The following is a 17,472-nucleotide window of genomic DNA, read 5'->3' as shown; positions in this document are numbered from 1 at the left end:
TCTGAATACTGGTGCACGGGCCCTCACAGAATATGTGCATATGCTTAAAAAACAAAACAGTAATAACTTTTACTAGAAGCAGTTTTGCTAATGGAAGTATATTGCAAAAATGCTTATGTTTCAAAATTGAAATGCCCCCATGCACATTTAATTTTTGACCTTTCTATCCCTTTAATGCAAGTATAAGGGGATCAAGATTATTAAATGTTCGTACGTTAGCATCCTATTTGAGCACACATGTTGATTATAATCCAAACTTCTCAGCAAAGAGTTTGCTTCAAAATGTTTATTTGATGTAGAAATTCTACATGTATTTATATAGTTACCAAATATTTACTTATACCCTCCAATTCAGAAATGTATACATATTGTCTACAAAGGAGCCCAGGAACTATCTGATGTAGAGAAAAAGAGAACTGTACGTAGCACATGGGGAGAGATAGAGAATTAGTAGAGGTCAGATAAAAAAGTACTACTTTGTATTCACTGAATGTGAGTTAATATAGATATTATAGAAGTATTATGTGCTTACCAGTTCCCTGACAGTGACATATAATATGCATTTAGATGTTAATATGTGATCCCAAGTTCTAAGTCCTTTTTATGTAGTATTATTTGAAGCAAGAATGTGATCAGTGTCTGAATTGCAAATATGTTGTAGTCAGAGTGGAAGGATTATCTGTGAGATAAAGCCATCGAATGATGATTGCTGTTAAAGTCATTCAAGGGGAATTGGGGTAATGCAGGCATCCTTTGCAAACTGACAATACCAGAGGACTTTTCCATCAATCTGTAGCTGCATGCTTTAAAATACTATGTGCCATCACCACCCAACTGCTAGTATCATCATCACATAATGTTCTATTTTCTTCCCATCAGCACTCTCCACTGTTGGTGGTAATTCAGATGGTTCCCCTTGTGTCTTTCCTTTCACATTCTTGGGCAACAAGTATGACTCTTGTACAAGCTCCGGACGTAGTGACGGCAAAATGTGGTGCGCTACTACCAGCAACTATGATGATGACCGCAAGTGGGGATTCTGCCCTGATCAAGGTACCAAAAGGGAAAAGGGATTGAGAATCAGGGTGAAAATATTTCCTACAACTTGGAGAGTAGCCAGCCATCCATAGGAATGAAAAGAAAAAATAAATAAATGGCACAGTGCTTTTCAGTAATGTTAGATGAGCACTGAATTGGACCATAATTAAAATCCTGTAATGCTCTCTCTTTGATTTTAGTATAAGCTTAATTAATTATATCCAACTATTAGTGAATCTAAATTAGTAAGAATCCACTGATTCATATATTTGTTGTCTAGATACATATTTAGGTTAAAAGAAGACAAAAGTCCACTGAGTTTCTATTCATATATCTGTTGTAAGATGTTCTTGAGCTCAATGTTTAACTATTTGGTAATATGGTCCTTGATCCGATTCCTCTCCATCAGGTTATAGTCTGTTCCTGGTTGCTGCTCACGAATTTGGCCATGCTCTGGGACTGGAGCATTCTGATGACCCAGGAGCATTAATGGCTCCAATCTATACCTACACTAAGAACTTCAGACTACCCCAGGATGATGTCAATGGAATCCAGGAGCTTTACGGTGAGTGAATGAAAGAATATTTTTACCCTAACCTATCGTGCTGTTTTCTTCTCTATGGCTTTGGTTCTCAAAATATCTAGAATTATTGAAATGTCTTCCTTATAAATTAAAATAATTGGCTAGTTGACTAATGGCAATTGTCACCAAAGTTATTTCTGACTTTTAAGTCCCAGTGTCCCAGTACTCCACCTTTCATCTAATTTTTTTACAAGGATGTTACACAGGACCTACCATTTAGACTGGATTTTCTTTTGTTCTAGGGAAATCATCAAAGGATAAACCAAGTCCTGGACCTGAACCCACACTAGGCCCTGTAACCCCTGAGCTATGCACTAAGGATATTGTATTTGATGCAGTGGCCCAAATAAGAGGAGAAATATTTTTCTTTAAAGACAGGTAAAAGGAAAAAAAATACAGGTATCCCTCATTTCACTGATTTAGAGCAACAACATTTACAGTATTGACAGTGCTGGCTGCATACATACAAAAAGTGAGACATAACATGAAATATGGAACACCCCTTTTAAAGTATACATTAATAGCAATACATAATAATCTGAAACTGTGAGAAACTATACAGATACTTTGCATTCAAAATAACAGAATTTTGAAATTTAGCGTTATGGGAGACAATATTTTTAACTTTTAATTACTCTGCAAGGTTATATAGCTAATAGTTTGGTATTTTATCCCAGAAATAAGTTTTTACAGTCATAGTACTAATATTACAGCTTTAAATATAACATAATTTCTTTCTATAGTGGTGATAGTCCATAAAAATCCTTACTTTTAGGGATTACATCACCTGACCACTAAGATGAGGCAAAGACTCCCCACACCAAGAGCTTACATATCCCTCCTACTTCCCTGACACACCCAGTATTTTCTTTGCCTAGTCTAGGAGGCAGGCAAAGATAGAGGTGCTCTGCATCCACTTCAAGTTTACAAGGATATTAATTAAATAATGTTCCCTCATTTGGATAGTTCCTGGAATAGAGAGACATAGGAGAGTACTGGCTTTGCAATGTAAATCTTCTCTATGGAGTTCTGGGCACAAGCCTACCACGGGTGTTGCTGGAAAGTTCCTTTAGCCACCTCTTGTCAGGCTATGAAGATGTACTTCCTCAGTATATCCTCTACTGTCAGTTATTGTACAGGATGGCTTTTCTTCTGTTTTCTCAGAAACAGTGGAATGGGCATTTCAGGGGTAAATACTTGCATGGATTACACAGCCCACAGGCTATTACTTGTATAAGCCAGGTTACAGCAGTCTGGCACACATATCAGCTTCCAATTTAAGTTAACTACTGGGGCTTAGCCAGCTACCACTGAGGACAACACAGAACAGCCTTAAGATGTTTCAGTTAACAGTAGACTTTACAGGGATTGACAGAATGGGTTTTCAATACTATGCATAAAGGGGGTCTAAAACTTTAAATATGGTCATACTCCTCAGCTGCAAGGTTGTTTGTTTATCTGATGTGTTCTTATGGGGATTGTGAGTTTTTATTATGGAGGATGTGTTGTTTCACTGTTAGTGGCAGGTTTACACTTTCAGGTACAAGCCCCTTTAAATCTCCAGATCTTCCAAGCAGCTGGCATTCTTAGCATTCCGTTATCAGTCAGCAGCACCAAGAATTTACTGGAGCCTGTTTTTTCCACACATGGAGGGGTAGATAGTGAGCGTGATAATGGTTTTCACTGGAGGAGGGGGTTAAAAATGTTAACAATTTCACTGCTTTGTGCTCAATCTCCATATTTCCTCTTACTGCTTCTGAGGTTCACAGTATGTGTCAGATCGTAGTTTCTTCACTGTTCCTGAGTTTTCTGGTAATCTGAGATTCTGCAGTGTTCTATTTCAGCAACTTCTGTTTCCTGTGGTCATCAACTGGGAAAGGGGTCCCTCACTCAGGAAATCTTGATCTGTTGGTGCAGAGTTGGGATCTATTGTGGAGATTAATCTTTTGGCGTCTTGTTTGATCTGCAAAATCCCCTGATTTGGGTTTAAGGTTGAGTGATCTGCAGGCGGAATGGTAGACACACCAGCAGCCTCTATAGCTTGTTATTCATTTATCCTTTCCACCAATTGTGCTTTTACCAAGGGTATTTGCTTGATCCAAGCAATAACAGGTCTCAGCAATTCTAATAGTTCCCGCTTGGTCTGCAGGAAGTGGTTTGTAGATCTAGTTCAACTGCTTGAGGTTGTTTAGTTGTTCCTTAATGGGTGTTTTTTTTAATCTGTTATAATGACTGATTCAGGCTTGTCTGCCTGTTTCCAGAAGGATTTTCCAGAAGGTGAGGAAATCAAGGATGCATGACAGGGTCTATTGCTCAGCCCTCTGGAGGGTCACATTTCAGCACTTTCTGGTTTTTTTTTTTACTCAGTAACTTTGCATATCTTACAATTATTCAGGCATTTGTTCAGGCTCTGGTTACATTCAGATCTGTTATCAAACCTTTCTCTCCTCCATGGAGTTTTGATTCCGTTTCTAAGAGGCTTTCAGTGACTTTTCTTTGGAACCTGTGCATTTATTGGTTGTTCTGTCTCTGTTTTGAAAAGTTTGTAAATCTTCAACTTTCTTTAGTATCTGGTGCTTCATCAGCACAATGCTATTTTATTAACTTTGTTTGGTTTCCTACCTAAAGTGTTTTCTCAGTAAAAATTAACCAATAAATTGTGGTCCCTTTCTAGCGTCCTAATAAAAAATCTTCTATGGGGGATTTTTGCTCAATCTGATTTTAGGCAGGGTGTAAACATTTCTTTTAAAGTCTACTAAGGATTTTGGTCAGTTTGATCTTGCCTGTTTCATTTTCTGATTTCCGTAAGACAGCTTTTGTTACCTTTTGGTTTCTTAATTGAAGAGTTTGATTCACCTAGCTTATGTGGAGGCTGGTCTGGCATCATCTTTATGTATTACAGCTCATTCAAGTAATTTTGTGTCTTCTTTTTTAATGTTCAAGAATGAGGTATCAGTAGGGCACAACTGCAAGGTTGCAGCTTGGTCCGGTTTTCATACTTTAACAAAACTTTATCATTTTGGGGTGTTTGCCTCAGTGGAGGCAGCTTTTGGAAGGAAGGTCCTTCAGGCGATGGTTCCTGGTAAATAGGTGCTTGCCTTTCCTTCTTTCCCACCTATTTTTCTTAATGGACTTCACAGCGTATTAGTTACCACAAGTAAGGATTTTCATGGACTATCACCACCATAGAAAGAAAACCATAATTTATGTTAGAACTTACCTGATAAATTAATTTATTTCATATTGGCAAGAGTCCAAGAGCTAGTGACATATGGGATATACAATCCTACCAGGAGGGGCAAAGTTTCCAAAACCTCAAAATGCCTATAAATACACCCCTCACCACACCCACAATTCAGTTTAACGAATAGCCAAGAAGTGGGGTGATAAAGAAAGGAGTAAAAAGCATCAACAAAGGAATTTGGAAATAATTGTGCTTTATACAAAAAATCATGACCACCACAAAAAAGGGTGGGCCTCATGGACTCTTGTCAATATGAAAGAAATGAATTTATCAGGTAAGTTCTTACATAAATTATGTTTTCTTTCATGTAATTGGCAAGAGTCCATGAGCTAGTGACGTATGGGATAGCAATACCCAAGATGTGGAACTCCACATTCTCTGAGACGGGGCTTGACCAAACCCCAAATAAGCTGAATGAAACCAAAGCTTTAACCACGAAGCCAAGGAAACGGCAGAAGCCCTCTGACCTTTCCTAGAACCAGAAAAGATAACAAATAGACTAGAAGTCTTCCTGAAATCTTTAGTAGCTTCAACATAATATTTCAAAGCTCTTACCACATCCAAAGAATGGAAGGATTTCTCCAAAGAATTCTTAGGATTAGGACACATGGAAGGGATAACAATTTCTCTATTAATGTTGTTAGAAATCACAACCTTAGGAAAGAATTTAAATGAAGTCCTCAAAACCGCCTTATCCTGATGAAAAATCAGAAAAGGAGATTCACAATAAAGAGTAGATAATTCAGAAACTCTTCTAGCAGAATAGATGGCCAAAAAAGAACAACACTTTCCAAGAAAGTAGTTTAATATCCAAACAATGCATAGGCTCAAATGGAGGAGCCTATAAAGCCTTCAAAACCAAATTAAGACTCCAAGGAGGAGAGGTTGATTTAATGACAGGCTTGATACAAACCAAAACTAGCAAAGATCAGTAAGAAATTGATATTGTTGTACATCAGTATAGCACTCACATTCCTGTTAGTTTCTGTTTATAAGGTAGATAGTTTAAGACTGTTGGATGGAGTACAGAACTTTTTCAAATAAAATTTAACCTTTAATAGCAAAATGTAAAAAATATTTACACAAGGACACACATTTAAAATAAACGTCTGTTTTATATAAGTTAGTTAGATTATGTACTGCCTAGAGGAGACAGAGGATTGAGTTTTCCACAGAATAATAACAGCAGGGTTACCGGGAAATATTACTGATTAATAGATTAAATTATCCACAGGGTATCCTTGATTATTTACTAGTATATTTCCCAATTATATGGCCCAGTATCTAAAAATCGCTAACTTAAAGCGCTCAATGCAGAGTGAGTTTCAAATATTTCGGTCACTGAATGTATACTGATCTATACCTCACGTATCTGCTATTTTCGTATGAGTGTTCAAGAAAAAACGTATCTACACAGTCTGTGGTTGTCTTTTATATCTTTTAAATAGTGCTTTGAGCGGTTTGACAATGGGCTGATGGTAATAACTAGGAAATTAAAGTAATCACTTCACTGTTGATAATAGGTTATCTGCCTATACCTATTATTATATATGCATGTTCCAGTTACATCATATCTGTTGACAATAGGGAGTTGGCCTATATTGCTTATTATTTTTGCAGTTACAGCATATCAAATACCCATAAATTACCAGCCTAAACCGTATGTTACATGTACAGGTTATAGTTACAGCATTTCAGTTGATAATAGGATGGAATACCGGCCTATACCATGGGTTACCTTAGCACGTTGCAACAGTATCGTGTCAGTTAATAATGGGTTACCGGCCTATCACTTGCTACCTATGCGTGTTGCCTATACCGGCCTATAACACTAGTTGCATATATGAGCTGCAATTCCAGCGTATCAGTTACCATTAGGTTAGCGGCCTAGATTACTAGTTGTATATATCTGCTGCAGTTACAACGCATCAATTAATAATGGATTACCGGCCTGTACCGTTTTTTATATATACGTATTGCAGTTACAGTATTTCAGCTAGTAATAAGATGGAATACCGGCCTAAACCGTGGATTACCTTAGTATGTTGCAATCATGTCGTATCAGTTAATAATGGGATACCGGTCTATATCACTGATTACCTATGTGTGTTGCAGTAGCAACAGCTATGTTAATATTGAGTTACCGGCCTATACCGCTTGTTGTATATACCTATTGCATTTACAGCGCATTTATGGATACTGGGTTACCGGCCTATACCGTTTGTTACATATACCTGCTTCTATTGCAATGTATCTATTAATAATAGGTTACCGGCCTATACCCCTAATTGTATATACATGCTACATTTACAGCATATCTATTAATAATAGGTTACCGGCCTATACCACTACTTGTATGTACAAGCTCAGTTACAGCGTATCTGTTACTATTAGATTACTGGTCTGTACCACTGGTTACATATATGTGCTGCAATTGCAGCGTATTAGTTAACATTAGGTTACCGGCCTGTATCACTTGTTGCATATATCTGCTGCAGTTACAACCTATCAGTTAATAATGGGTTACCAGCCTATACCGTTTGTTACAGATAAGTGCTGCGGTTACAGCATATTCACTCTATCTCTAATGGCTTTGACAAAGCCAGGTTACTGGCGAAACATGTTAGGGGATTGTGGTTGTATTTAATTTTAGCTCGTCTGTATTTATATAAGAATCTTTAGCGGTACCTAATCAATTATTTATTTGTAAGACATCATTATGAGTCAATGATATTACTGTTGAAAAATATTCCATTTAAATAACAGCCATTAGAGATAGAGTGAATATGCTTTAACCGCAGCACTTATCTGTAACAAACGGTATAGGCCGGTAACCCATTATTAACTGATAGGTTGTAACTGCAGCAGATATATGCAACAAGTGATACAGGCCGGTAACCTAATGTTAACTGATACGCTGCAATTGCAGCACATATATGTAACCAGTGGTACAGACCAGTAATCTAATAGTAACAGATACGCTGTAACTGAGCTTGTACATACAAGTAGTGGTAACCCAGTATCCATAAATGCGCTGTAAATGCAATAGGTATATACAACAAGCGGTATAGGCCGGTAACTCAATATTAACATAGATGTTGCTACTGCAACACGCATAGGTAATCAGCGATATAGACTGGTATCCCATTATTAACTGATACGGCACGATTGCAACATACTAAGGTAATCCACGGTTTAGGCCGGTATTCCATCTTATTACTAACTGAAATACTGTAACTGCAATATGTATATATAAAAAAACGGTACAGGCCGGTAATCCATTATTGATTAATGTGTTGTAACTGCAGCAGATATATACAACTAGTAATCTAGGCCGCTAACCTAATGGTAACTGATACGCTGGAATTGCAGCACATATATGCAACTAGTGGTATAGGCCGGTATAGGTAGCAAGTGATATAGGCCGGTATCCCATTATTAACTGACACGATACTGTTGCAACGTGCAAAGGTAACCCATGGTATAGGCCGGTATTCCATCCTAATATCAACTGAAATGCTGTAACTATAACCTGTACATGTAACATGCGGTTTAGGCTGGTAACTTATGGGTATTTGATATGCTGTAACTGCAGCAATCAAACATAATAAGCGATATAGGCCAACTCCCTATTGCCAACAGATATGATGTAACTGGAACATGCATATTTAATAATAGGTATAGGCAGATAACCTATTATCAACAGTGAAGTGATTACTTTAATTTCCTAAGTATTACCATCAGCCCATTGTCAAACCACTAAAAGCACTATTTAAAAGATATAAAAGACAACCACAGACTGTGTGGATACGTTTTTTCTTGAACACTCATACACAAATAGCAGATACGTGAGGTACAGGTCAGTATACATTCAGTGACCAAAATATTTGAAACTCACTCTGCATTGAGCGCTTTAAGTTAGCGATTTTTAGATACTGGGCCATATAATTGGGAAATATACTAGTAAATAATCAGGGATACCCTGTGGATAATTTAATCTATTAATCAGTAATATTTCCCGGTAACCCTGCTGTTATTATTCTGTGGAAAACTCAATCCTCTGTCTCCTCTAGGCAGTACATAATCTAACTAAATTATATAAGACAGACGTTTATTTTAAATGTGTAAATATTTTTTAAATTTTTCTATTAAAGGTTAAATTTTATTTGAAAAAGTTCTGTACTCCATCCAACAGTCTTAAAATATCTACCTTATAAACAGAAACTAACAGGCATGTGAGTGCTATTCAGGTGTACAACAATATCAGTTTCTTACTGATCTTCGCTAGTTTTGATCCTAGTACATAGCACCCCAATTTAATGATAAAGTTTAAATAATTTCAGCAGTTTGATTAAGCTGATTTACTAAAAATTATATTCCTATGGTAATACCTTAGTAGTGCCGTAGTACCTTTTCTTTTTTGATGCAAACCAAAGCCTGTTAAAAACAGTGAATATCAGGAAGCTTAGCAATCTTTCTGTGAAATAAGATAGAAAGAGCAAAGATTTGTCCCTACAAGGAACTTGCACACAAAACCTTATCCAAACCATCCTGAAGAAACTGTAAAATTCTAGGAATTCTGAAAGAATGCCAAGTGAATTTATGAGAAGAATACCATGAAAAAAGTCTTCCAAACTCGATAATAAATCTTTCCAGAAACAGATTTACGAGCCTGTAACATAGTATTAATCACTGAGTCAGAGAAACCTCTATGACTAAGCACTAGGTGATCAATTTCCATACCTTCAAATTTAATGATTTGAAATCCTGATGGAAAAAACGGACTTTGAGATGGAAGATCCGACCTAAATGGAAGAGGCCAAGGTTGGCAGCAGGACATCCAAACAAGATCCGCATACCAAAACCTGTGAGGCCATGCTGGAGCTACCAGTAATACAAATGACTGTTCCATGATGATTTTGGATATCACTCTTGGAAGAAGAACTAGAGGCGGGAAAATATAAGCAGGTTGGCAGCACCAAGGAAGTGTCAATGCATCCACTGCTTCCGCCTGAAGATCCCTGTACCTGGACAGGTACCTAGGAAGTTTCTTGTTTAGATGAGAAGCCATGAGATCTATTTCTGGAAGACCCCACATCTGAACAATCTGAGAAAACACATCTGGATGGAGAGACCTCTTCCCCGGATGTAAAGACTGACAGCTGAGATAATCCGCTTCCCAATTGTCTACACCTGGGATATGTACCACAGAAATTAGACAAGAGCTGGATTCCGCCCAAGAAAGTATTCGAGATACTTCTATCATAGCTAGGGGACTGTGAGTCCCATCCTGATAATTGACATATGCCACAGCTGTGATATTGTCTGTCTGAAAACAAATGAACGGTTCTCTCTTCAACAGAGGCCAAGCCTGAAGAGCCTTGAAAATTCCACGGAGTTCCAAAATATTGATTGGTAATCTCGCCTCTTGAGATTTCCAAACCCCTTGGGCTGTCAAAGATCCCCAAACAGCTCCCCAACCTGAAAAGACTCACATCTGTTGTGATCACAGTCCAGATTGGACGAACCAAAGAGACCCCTAGAACTATACGATGGGGATCTAACCACCAAGTCAGAGATAGTCGAACATTGGGATTTAAGGATATTAATTGTGATATCCTTGTATAATCCCTGCACCATTGATTCAGCATACAAAGCTGGAGAGGTCTCATATGAAAACGAGCAAAGAGAATCGCGTCCGATGCTGCAGTCATGAGACCTAAAACCTCCATGCACATAGCTACTGAAGGGAATAATAGAGACTGAAGGTTCCGACAAGCTGAAACCAATTTAAAATGTCTCTTGTCTGTTAGAGACAGAGTCATGGACACTGAATCTATCTGGAAATTGATCCTCCAACCATGTCTTTGAAGAAACAACAGTAGTTGATTCGTGTGAGTTTCTGCAGAACGTGAAGACCGAGCAAGTACCAAGATATCTTCCAAATAAGGAAACACCGCAACACCCCGCTCTCTGATAACAGAGAGTAGGACACCAAGAACTTTTGAAAAGATTCCTAGAGCTGTCGCTAGGCCAAAAAAGAAGAGCAACAAATTGGTAATGCTTGTCTAAAAAAGAGAATCTCAGAAATTGAAAGCAATTTTGAAAGTTGGTACTCTTACATATCGAATCAAAATGTTTAGATCCAAAACTGGTCTGAATGAAATTATTTTCTTTGGGACAATGAATAGATTTGAATAAAACCCCAGACCCTGTTCCTGAAACGGAACTGGCATGATTACCCCAGATAACTCCAGGTCTGAAACACACTTCAGGAAAGCCTGAGCCTTTACTGGGTTTGCTGGAATGCGTGAGAGAAAAAATCTTCTCACAGGCGGACCTGAGAGACAATAATCGGAATCCAATGATTTTGGACCGAATTGATCCAAACATCTTAGAAAAATCTTAATCTGCCCCCTACCTGCTGAGCTGGAATAAGAGCCGCACCTTCATGCGGACTTAGGGGATGGTTTTAATCTCTTAAATGGCTTGGATTTATTCCAATTTGAAGAAGGCTTCCAATTGGAAACAGATTCCTTGGGGAAGAATTAGGTTTATGTTCCTTATTTAAGAACAAAAACAGTTAGAAGCTTTAGATTTACCCTAAGATCTTATCTTGAGGCAGAAAACTCCCTTCCCACCAGTGACAGTTGAAATTATTGAATCCAACTGAACCAAATAATTTATTACCTTGGAAGGAAAGAAATAGCAATCTGGACTTAGAAGTTATATCAGCATTCCAAGATTTAAGCCACAAAGCTCTTCTAGCTAAAATAGCTAAAGACAGAGATTTAACATCAATTTTGATGATATCAAAAAATGGCATCACAAATGAAATTATTAGCATGTTGAATCAAGTTAACAATGCTAGACAAATCATGATTCAATACTTGTTGCGCTAAAGTTTCCAACCAAAAAGTTGAAGCAGCTGCAACATCAGACAAAGAAATTGCAGGCCTAAGAAGAAGACCTGAAAATAAATAAGCTTTCCTTAGAGAAGATTCAAGTTTTCTATCTAAAGGATCTTTAAAAGAAATACTATCTTCCATAGGAATAGTAGTACGTTTAACAAGAGTAGAGATAGCCCCATCAACTTTGGGGATATTTTTCCCAAAACTCCAATCTAACTGCTGGCAAAGGATACAATTTTTTAAACCTTAAAGAAGGAATAAAAGAAGTACCAGGCCTATTCCATTCCTTAGAAATCATATCATAAATAGCATCAGGAACTGAAAAAAACCTCTGAAATAACCACAGGAGGTTTATAAACAGAATTTAAACGTTTACTAGCTTTAAAATCAAGAGGACTAGTCTCCTCAATATCCAATATAATCAACACTTCTTCAACAAAGAACGAATGTACTCCATTTTAAATAAATAAGTAGATTTTTCAGTGTCAATATCTGAGGAAGGATCTTCTGAATCAGATAGATCCTCATCAGAGGAGGATAATTCAGTATGTTATCGGTCATTTGAAATTTCATCAACTTTATGAGAAGTTTAAAAAGACCTTTACATTTATTAGAAGGTGGGATGGCAGACAAAGCCTTCTGAATAGAATCAGCAAAAAAATCTTATAAATTCACAGGTATATCTTGTAAATTAGATGTTAAAAGAACAGCAACAGGCAATGTAATATTACTGATGGACACATTCTCTGCATGTAAAAGTTTATCATGACAACTTATTACAAACCACAGCTGGAGATATAATCTCCATAAGATTACAACAAATGTACTTAGCTTTGGTAGAACTGTTATCAGTCAGCAGGATTCCAACAGTGTTTTCTGAGACAGGATCAGATTGAGACATCTTGCAAAATGTAAGAGAAAAAACAACATATAAAGCAAAATTATCAATTTCCTTATATGGCAGTTTCAGGAATGGGAAAAAAATGCAACAGCATAGCCCTCTGATAGAGAAAAAAAGGCAAGAGGCATATAGGAATGGGGTTTAAATTATGAAAATATTTGGCGCCAAGAATGACGCACAAACAGAGAAAAACATTTTTTGGCGCTAACAACATCCGGAAATGACACTCGTGTCATTGAAGATGCAACCTTGTGAAAAGACTCGGCATCGACAAAGAAGCCGGAAATGACGAATTTGCGTCATCGAGCGTAACTTCGCGCCAAAAACGACACAATATAGTTTGGCATTTTGCGCCCTGGCGAGCCTAATTCTGCCGGCGAATTTAAAATGACAGTCAATTGCAAAAAGACTATACCCCAGGTAAAAAATAAATTTTCCTAAAATATGCATTTCCCAGATATGAAACTGACAGTCTGCAAAAGGAAATATACTGAAACCTGAATTATGGCAAATATAAGTACAATACATATATTTAGAACTTTATATAAATACATAAAGTGCCAAACCATAGCTGAGAGTGTCTTAAGTAAATGAAAACATATTTACCAAAAGACACCCATCCACATATAGCAGATAGCCAAACCAGTACTGAAACGGTTATCAGTAGAGGTAATGGAATATGAGAGTATATCTTCGATCTGAAAAGGGAGGTAGGAGATGAATCTCTACGACCGATAACAGAGAAACAATGAAATAGATCCCCATGAGGAAAACCATTGCATTCAATAGGTGATACTCTCCACGTCCCTCTGACATTCGCTGTACTCTGAGAGGAATCGGGCTTCAAAATGCTGAGAAGCGCATATCAACGTAGAAATCTAGCACAAACTTACTTCACCACATCCATAGGAGGCAGAGTTTGTAAAACTGAATTGTGGGTGTGGTGAGGGGTGTATTTATAGGCATTTTGAGGTTTGGGAAACTTTGCCCCTCCTGGTAGGATTGTATATCCCATACATCACTAGCTCATGGACTCTTGCCAATTACATGAAAGAAACATAATTTTTATTCCTACCTGATAAATTCCTTTCTTTCTTGGTGGTGATAATCCACAAACCGACCCAAGTTTCTTTTTGGCAGCAGTTTTAGTTTGCACATCTTACTTCCTGCTCCAATACTTGGCTATACAGGGAAGTAGGAGGGATATTAAAGCTGTTGGTGTGGGGTGTTTTTGACTCCTCCTGGTGGCCAGGTGATGTCATTCCCACAAGTAAGGATTTTCATAGACTATCACCAAGGAAGAAAGGAATTTCAGGCAAGAATATATTATGTTTTATGTCAATTTTAAAAGTTACCTGAAAGATAACTATTTTTGTGTGTGTGTGTGTGTGTGTGCAACAGTTCCTTCAGCCCTGGTGTAAACTGAGAGCTACCTGTATATTTCTGTATTTGTAAAATAAAATAGCTTTACTTTTATTTCTTCTATCTGTCTATCTATGCATTGTGCAGTGATGGCTAATTGCAGGGTGTGGTTACCTAATTTACTGTCTCACTGCTGGGCCGCACACAAAACTGGCCTTAGAGGGAACGCTGCAGTACATCCTGAGTTATAGACACAAATTTAGTTATTTTTACCTGGTATAAGTATGTTCTCCTGTCCAATGACATCATTCTTCAGAAGCAATTCCAGTAACATATTTGCCACCCTGAATTTTAGAAGGTATAGGCATATGATGTCCATTATACAGTGATGTTTATTTTCCTTTGTCTTACAGCAATCACATCTCAGACAGGGACTAAGGTGTCACAAGTTTGCATTTTCTAATTTAGCATTTTCTAAATTTTCCATTCTCTTACAACAGTCTAATGTCTGGATCACCCCTTCCCTGGTAAAATCCCATAGAACAGCAAAATATTCAGGAACCTAATTATTACATTACGCCAAATCTTGTCACCATCACATTAGACTATTTCAGGTTGTCAGAGAAAAGATCACAAAGCCATATCACATTTATTAAAGGTTCAGGTGTATACGTAAATCACAGAAAAAGTTATGATAAATCAGTGATTAAAACAAAAAAATAATCAACAGTTTTATTATATAATATAAATTAAATTAATGTAATTTAAATACTCTGCATAGTACACCCATATTAAACACATACTAAACTTGAGTTGTTTCAGAGTCAATTTGTTTTAAAGGGATAATTCTGCTCATTTCTAATAAACCTTAACAGACAGATTACGAGTTTTTCGTTATGAGCTGTGCGGTGCTACCGTGCAGTTTATTCTCACCGCTCACTTTCCTACAGTGCTGGTATTACGGGTTTTTACAAACCCGGCGTTAAAAGGCAATAAGTGAGCGCAGAGCAAAATTTAGCTCCATATCTCATTTAAATACCAGCGCTGCTTAAGTCAGCGGTGAGCTGGTCGTACGTGCTCGTTCATGATTTCCCCATAGACATCAATGGGCAGAGCCGGCTGAGAAAAAGTCTAACACCTGCAAAAAAGCAGCGTAAAATTCAGTAACGCAGCCCCATTGATTCCTATGGGGAAACATATTTTATGTTTACACCTAACACCCTAACATGAACCCCGAGTCTAAACACCCATAATCTTACACTTATTAACCCCTAATCTGCCGCCCCCGACATCGCCAACACCTACATTATTCTTATTAACCCCTAATCTGCCGCTCCGGACACCGCCGACACCTACATTATACTTATTAACCCCTAATCTGCTGCCCCCAAAATCGCCGCCACCTACATTATTTTTATTAACCCCTAATCTGCCGTCCCCAATGTCGCAGAAACCTACCTACACTTCTTAACCCCTAATCTGCTGCCCCCAATGTGGCCGCCACTATATTAAATTTATTAACCTCTAAACCTAAGTCTAACCCTAACACCCCTAACTTAAATATAATTTAAATAAATATAAATAAATATTCCACCATTAACTACATTATTCCTATTTAAAACTAAATACCTATAAAATAAACCCTAAGCTAGCTACAATATAACTAATAGTTACATTGTATCTAGCTTAGGGTTTATTTTTATTTTACAGGCAAGTTTGTATTTATTTTAACTAGGTAGACTAGTTATTAAATAGTTATTAACTATTTAATAACTACCTAGCTAAAATAAATACAAATTTACCTGTAAAATAAAACCTAACCTAGGTTACAATACCACCTAACCTTACACTATAATTTAATAAATTCCCTACATTAAATACAATTAAATAAATTAAATTAAATTAGCTAAATCACAAAAAAAAAACACTAAATTACAGAAAATAAAAAAACAAATTACAGATCTTTAAACTAATTACACCTAATCTAATAGCCCTATCAAAATAAAAAAGCCACCCCAAAATAAAAATATAAACCTAGCCTAAACTAAACTACCAATAGGCTATAGCCCTTAAAATAGCCTTTTGCGGGGCATTGCCCCCCAAAAATTAGCTCTTTTTCCTGTAAAAAAATATGCAATCACCCCCCCCAACAGAAAAACCCACCACCCACACAACCAAGCCCCCAAATAAAATACTAACTAAAAAAAACAAAGCTCCCCATTGCCCTGAAAATGGCATTTGTATGGGCATTGCCCTTAAAAGGGCATTTAGCTCTATTGCGGCCCAAAGTCCCTAATCTAAAAAATAAACCCACCCAATAAACCCTTAAAAAAATCCTAACACTAACCCCCAAAGATTCACTTACCGGGAGAAGTCTTAATCCAAGCAGCAAGATGTCCTCAACGAAGCCGGCAGAAGTGGTCCTCCAGACGGGCACAAGTCTTCATCCAGACGGCATCTTCTATCCTCATCCTTCTGGCGCGGAGCGGGTCCATCTTCAAGACATCCAACGCGGAGCATCCTCTACTTCCGACGCCTTCTTCGTAATGAATATCACTTTAAGTGATGTCATCCAAGATGGCGTCCCTTAGATTCCGATTGGCTGATAGAATTCTATCAGTCAATCGGAATTAAGGTAGAAAAAATCCTATTGGCTGATGCAATCAGCCAATAGGATTGAGCTGGCATTCTATTGGCTGTTCCAATCAGCCAATAGAATGCAAGCTCAATCCTATTGGCTGATTGGATCAGCCAATAGGATTGAAGTTCAATCCTATTGGCTGATTGCATCAGCCAATAGGATTTTTTCTACCTTAATTCCGATTGGCTCATAGAATTCTATCAGCCAATCGGAATCTAAGGGACGCTATCTTGAAAGACGTCACTTAAAGTGACATTCATTACGAAGAAGCCGTCGGAAGAAGATGCTCCGCGTCGGATGTCTTGAAGATAGACCCGCTCCGCGCTGGAAGGATGAAGATAGAAGATGCCGTCTGGATAAAGACTTCTGCCCGTCTGGAGGACCACTTCTGCCGGCTTCATTGAGGACATCTTGCCGCTTGGATGAAGACTTCTCCCGGTAAGTGAATCTTCGGGGGTTAGTGTTAGGATTTTTTGAAAGGGTGTATTGGGTGGGTTTATTTTTTAGATTAGGGACTTTGGGCTGCAATAGAGCTAAATGCCCTTTTAAGGGCAATGCCCATACAAATGCCCTTTTCAGGGCAATGGGGATCTTAGGTTTTTTTAGTTAGTATTTTTTTGGGGGGGTTGTTGTGTGGGTGGTGGGTTTTACTGTTGGTGGGTGTTTGTATTTTTTTACAGGAAAAATAGCTGATTTCTTTGGGGCAATGCCCCGCAAAAGGCCCTTTTAAGGTCTATTGGTAGTTAAGTTTAGGCTAGGGCTTTTTTTTATTTTTGTGGGGCTTTTTTATTT

General features: G+C 37.7%; 1 protein-coding gene across 1 annotated transcript in view; it reads left to right on the top strand.

Annotated features, from left to right (window-relative positions):
- Positions 1-17,472, top strand: part of MMP2 (matrix metallopeptidase 2) — a 104,453-nt gene that overhangs the window by 73,273 nt on the left and 13,708 nt on the right. Inside the window, exons 7-9 of the mRNA XM_053699539.1 lie at positions 880-1,053; positions 1,448-1,603; positions 1,864-1,999. Coding sequence (XP_053555514.1) covers positions 880-1,053; positions 1,448-1,603; positions 1,864-1,999 — 466 coding nt within the window. The remainder of the gene's footprint in view (positions 1-879; positions 1,054-1,447; positions 1,604-1,863; positions 2,000-17,472) is intronic.

Source organism: Bombina bombina, chromosome 1, assembly GCF_027579735.1.
Source record: "Bombina bombina isolate aBomBom1 chromosome 1, aBomBom1.pri, whole genome shotgun sequence".
NCBI lineage: Eukaryota > Metazoa > Chordata > Amphibia > Anura > Bombinatoridae > Bombina > Bombina bombina.
This window is presented reverse-complemented; position numbering and strand designations above follow the sequence as displayed.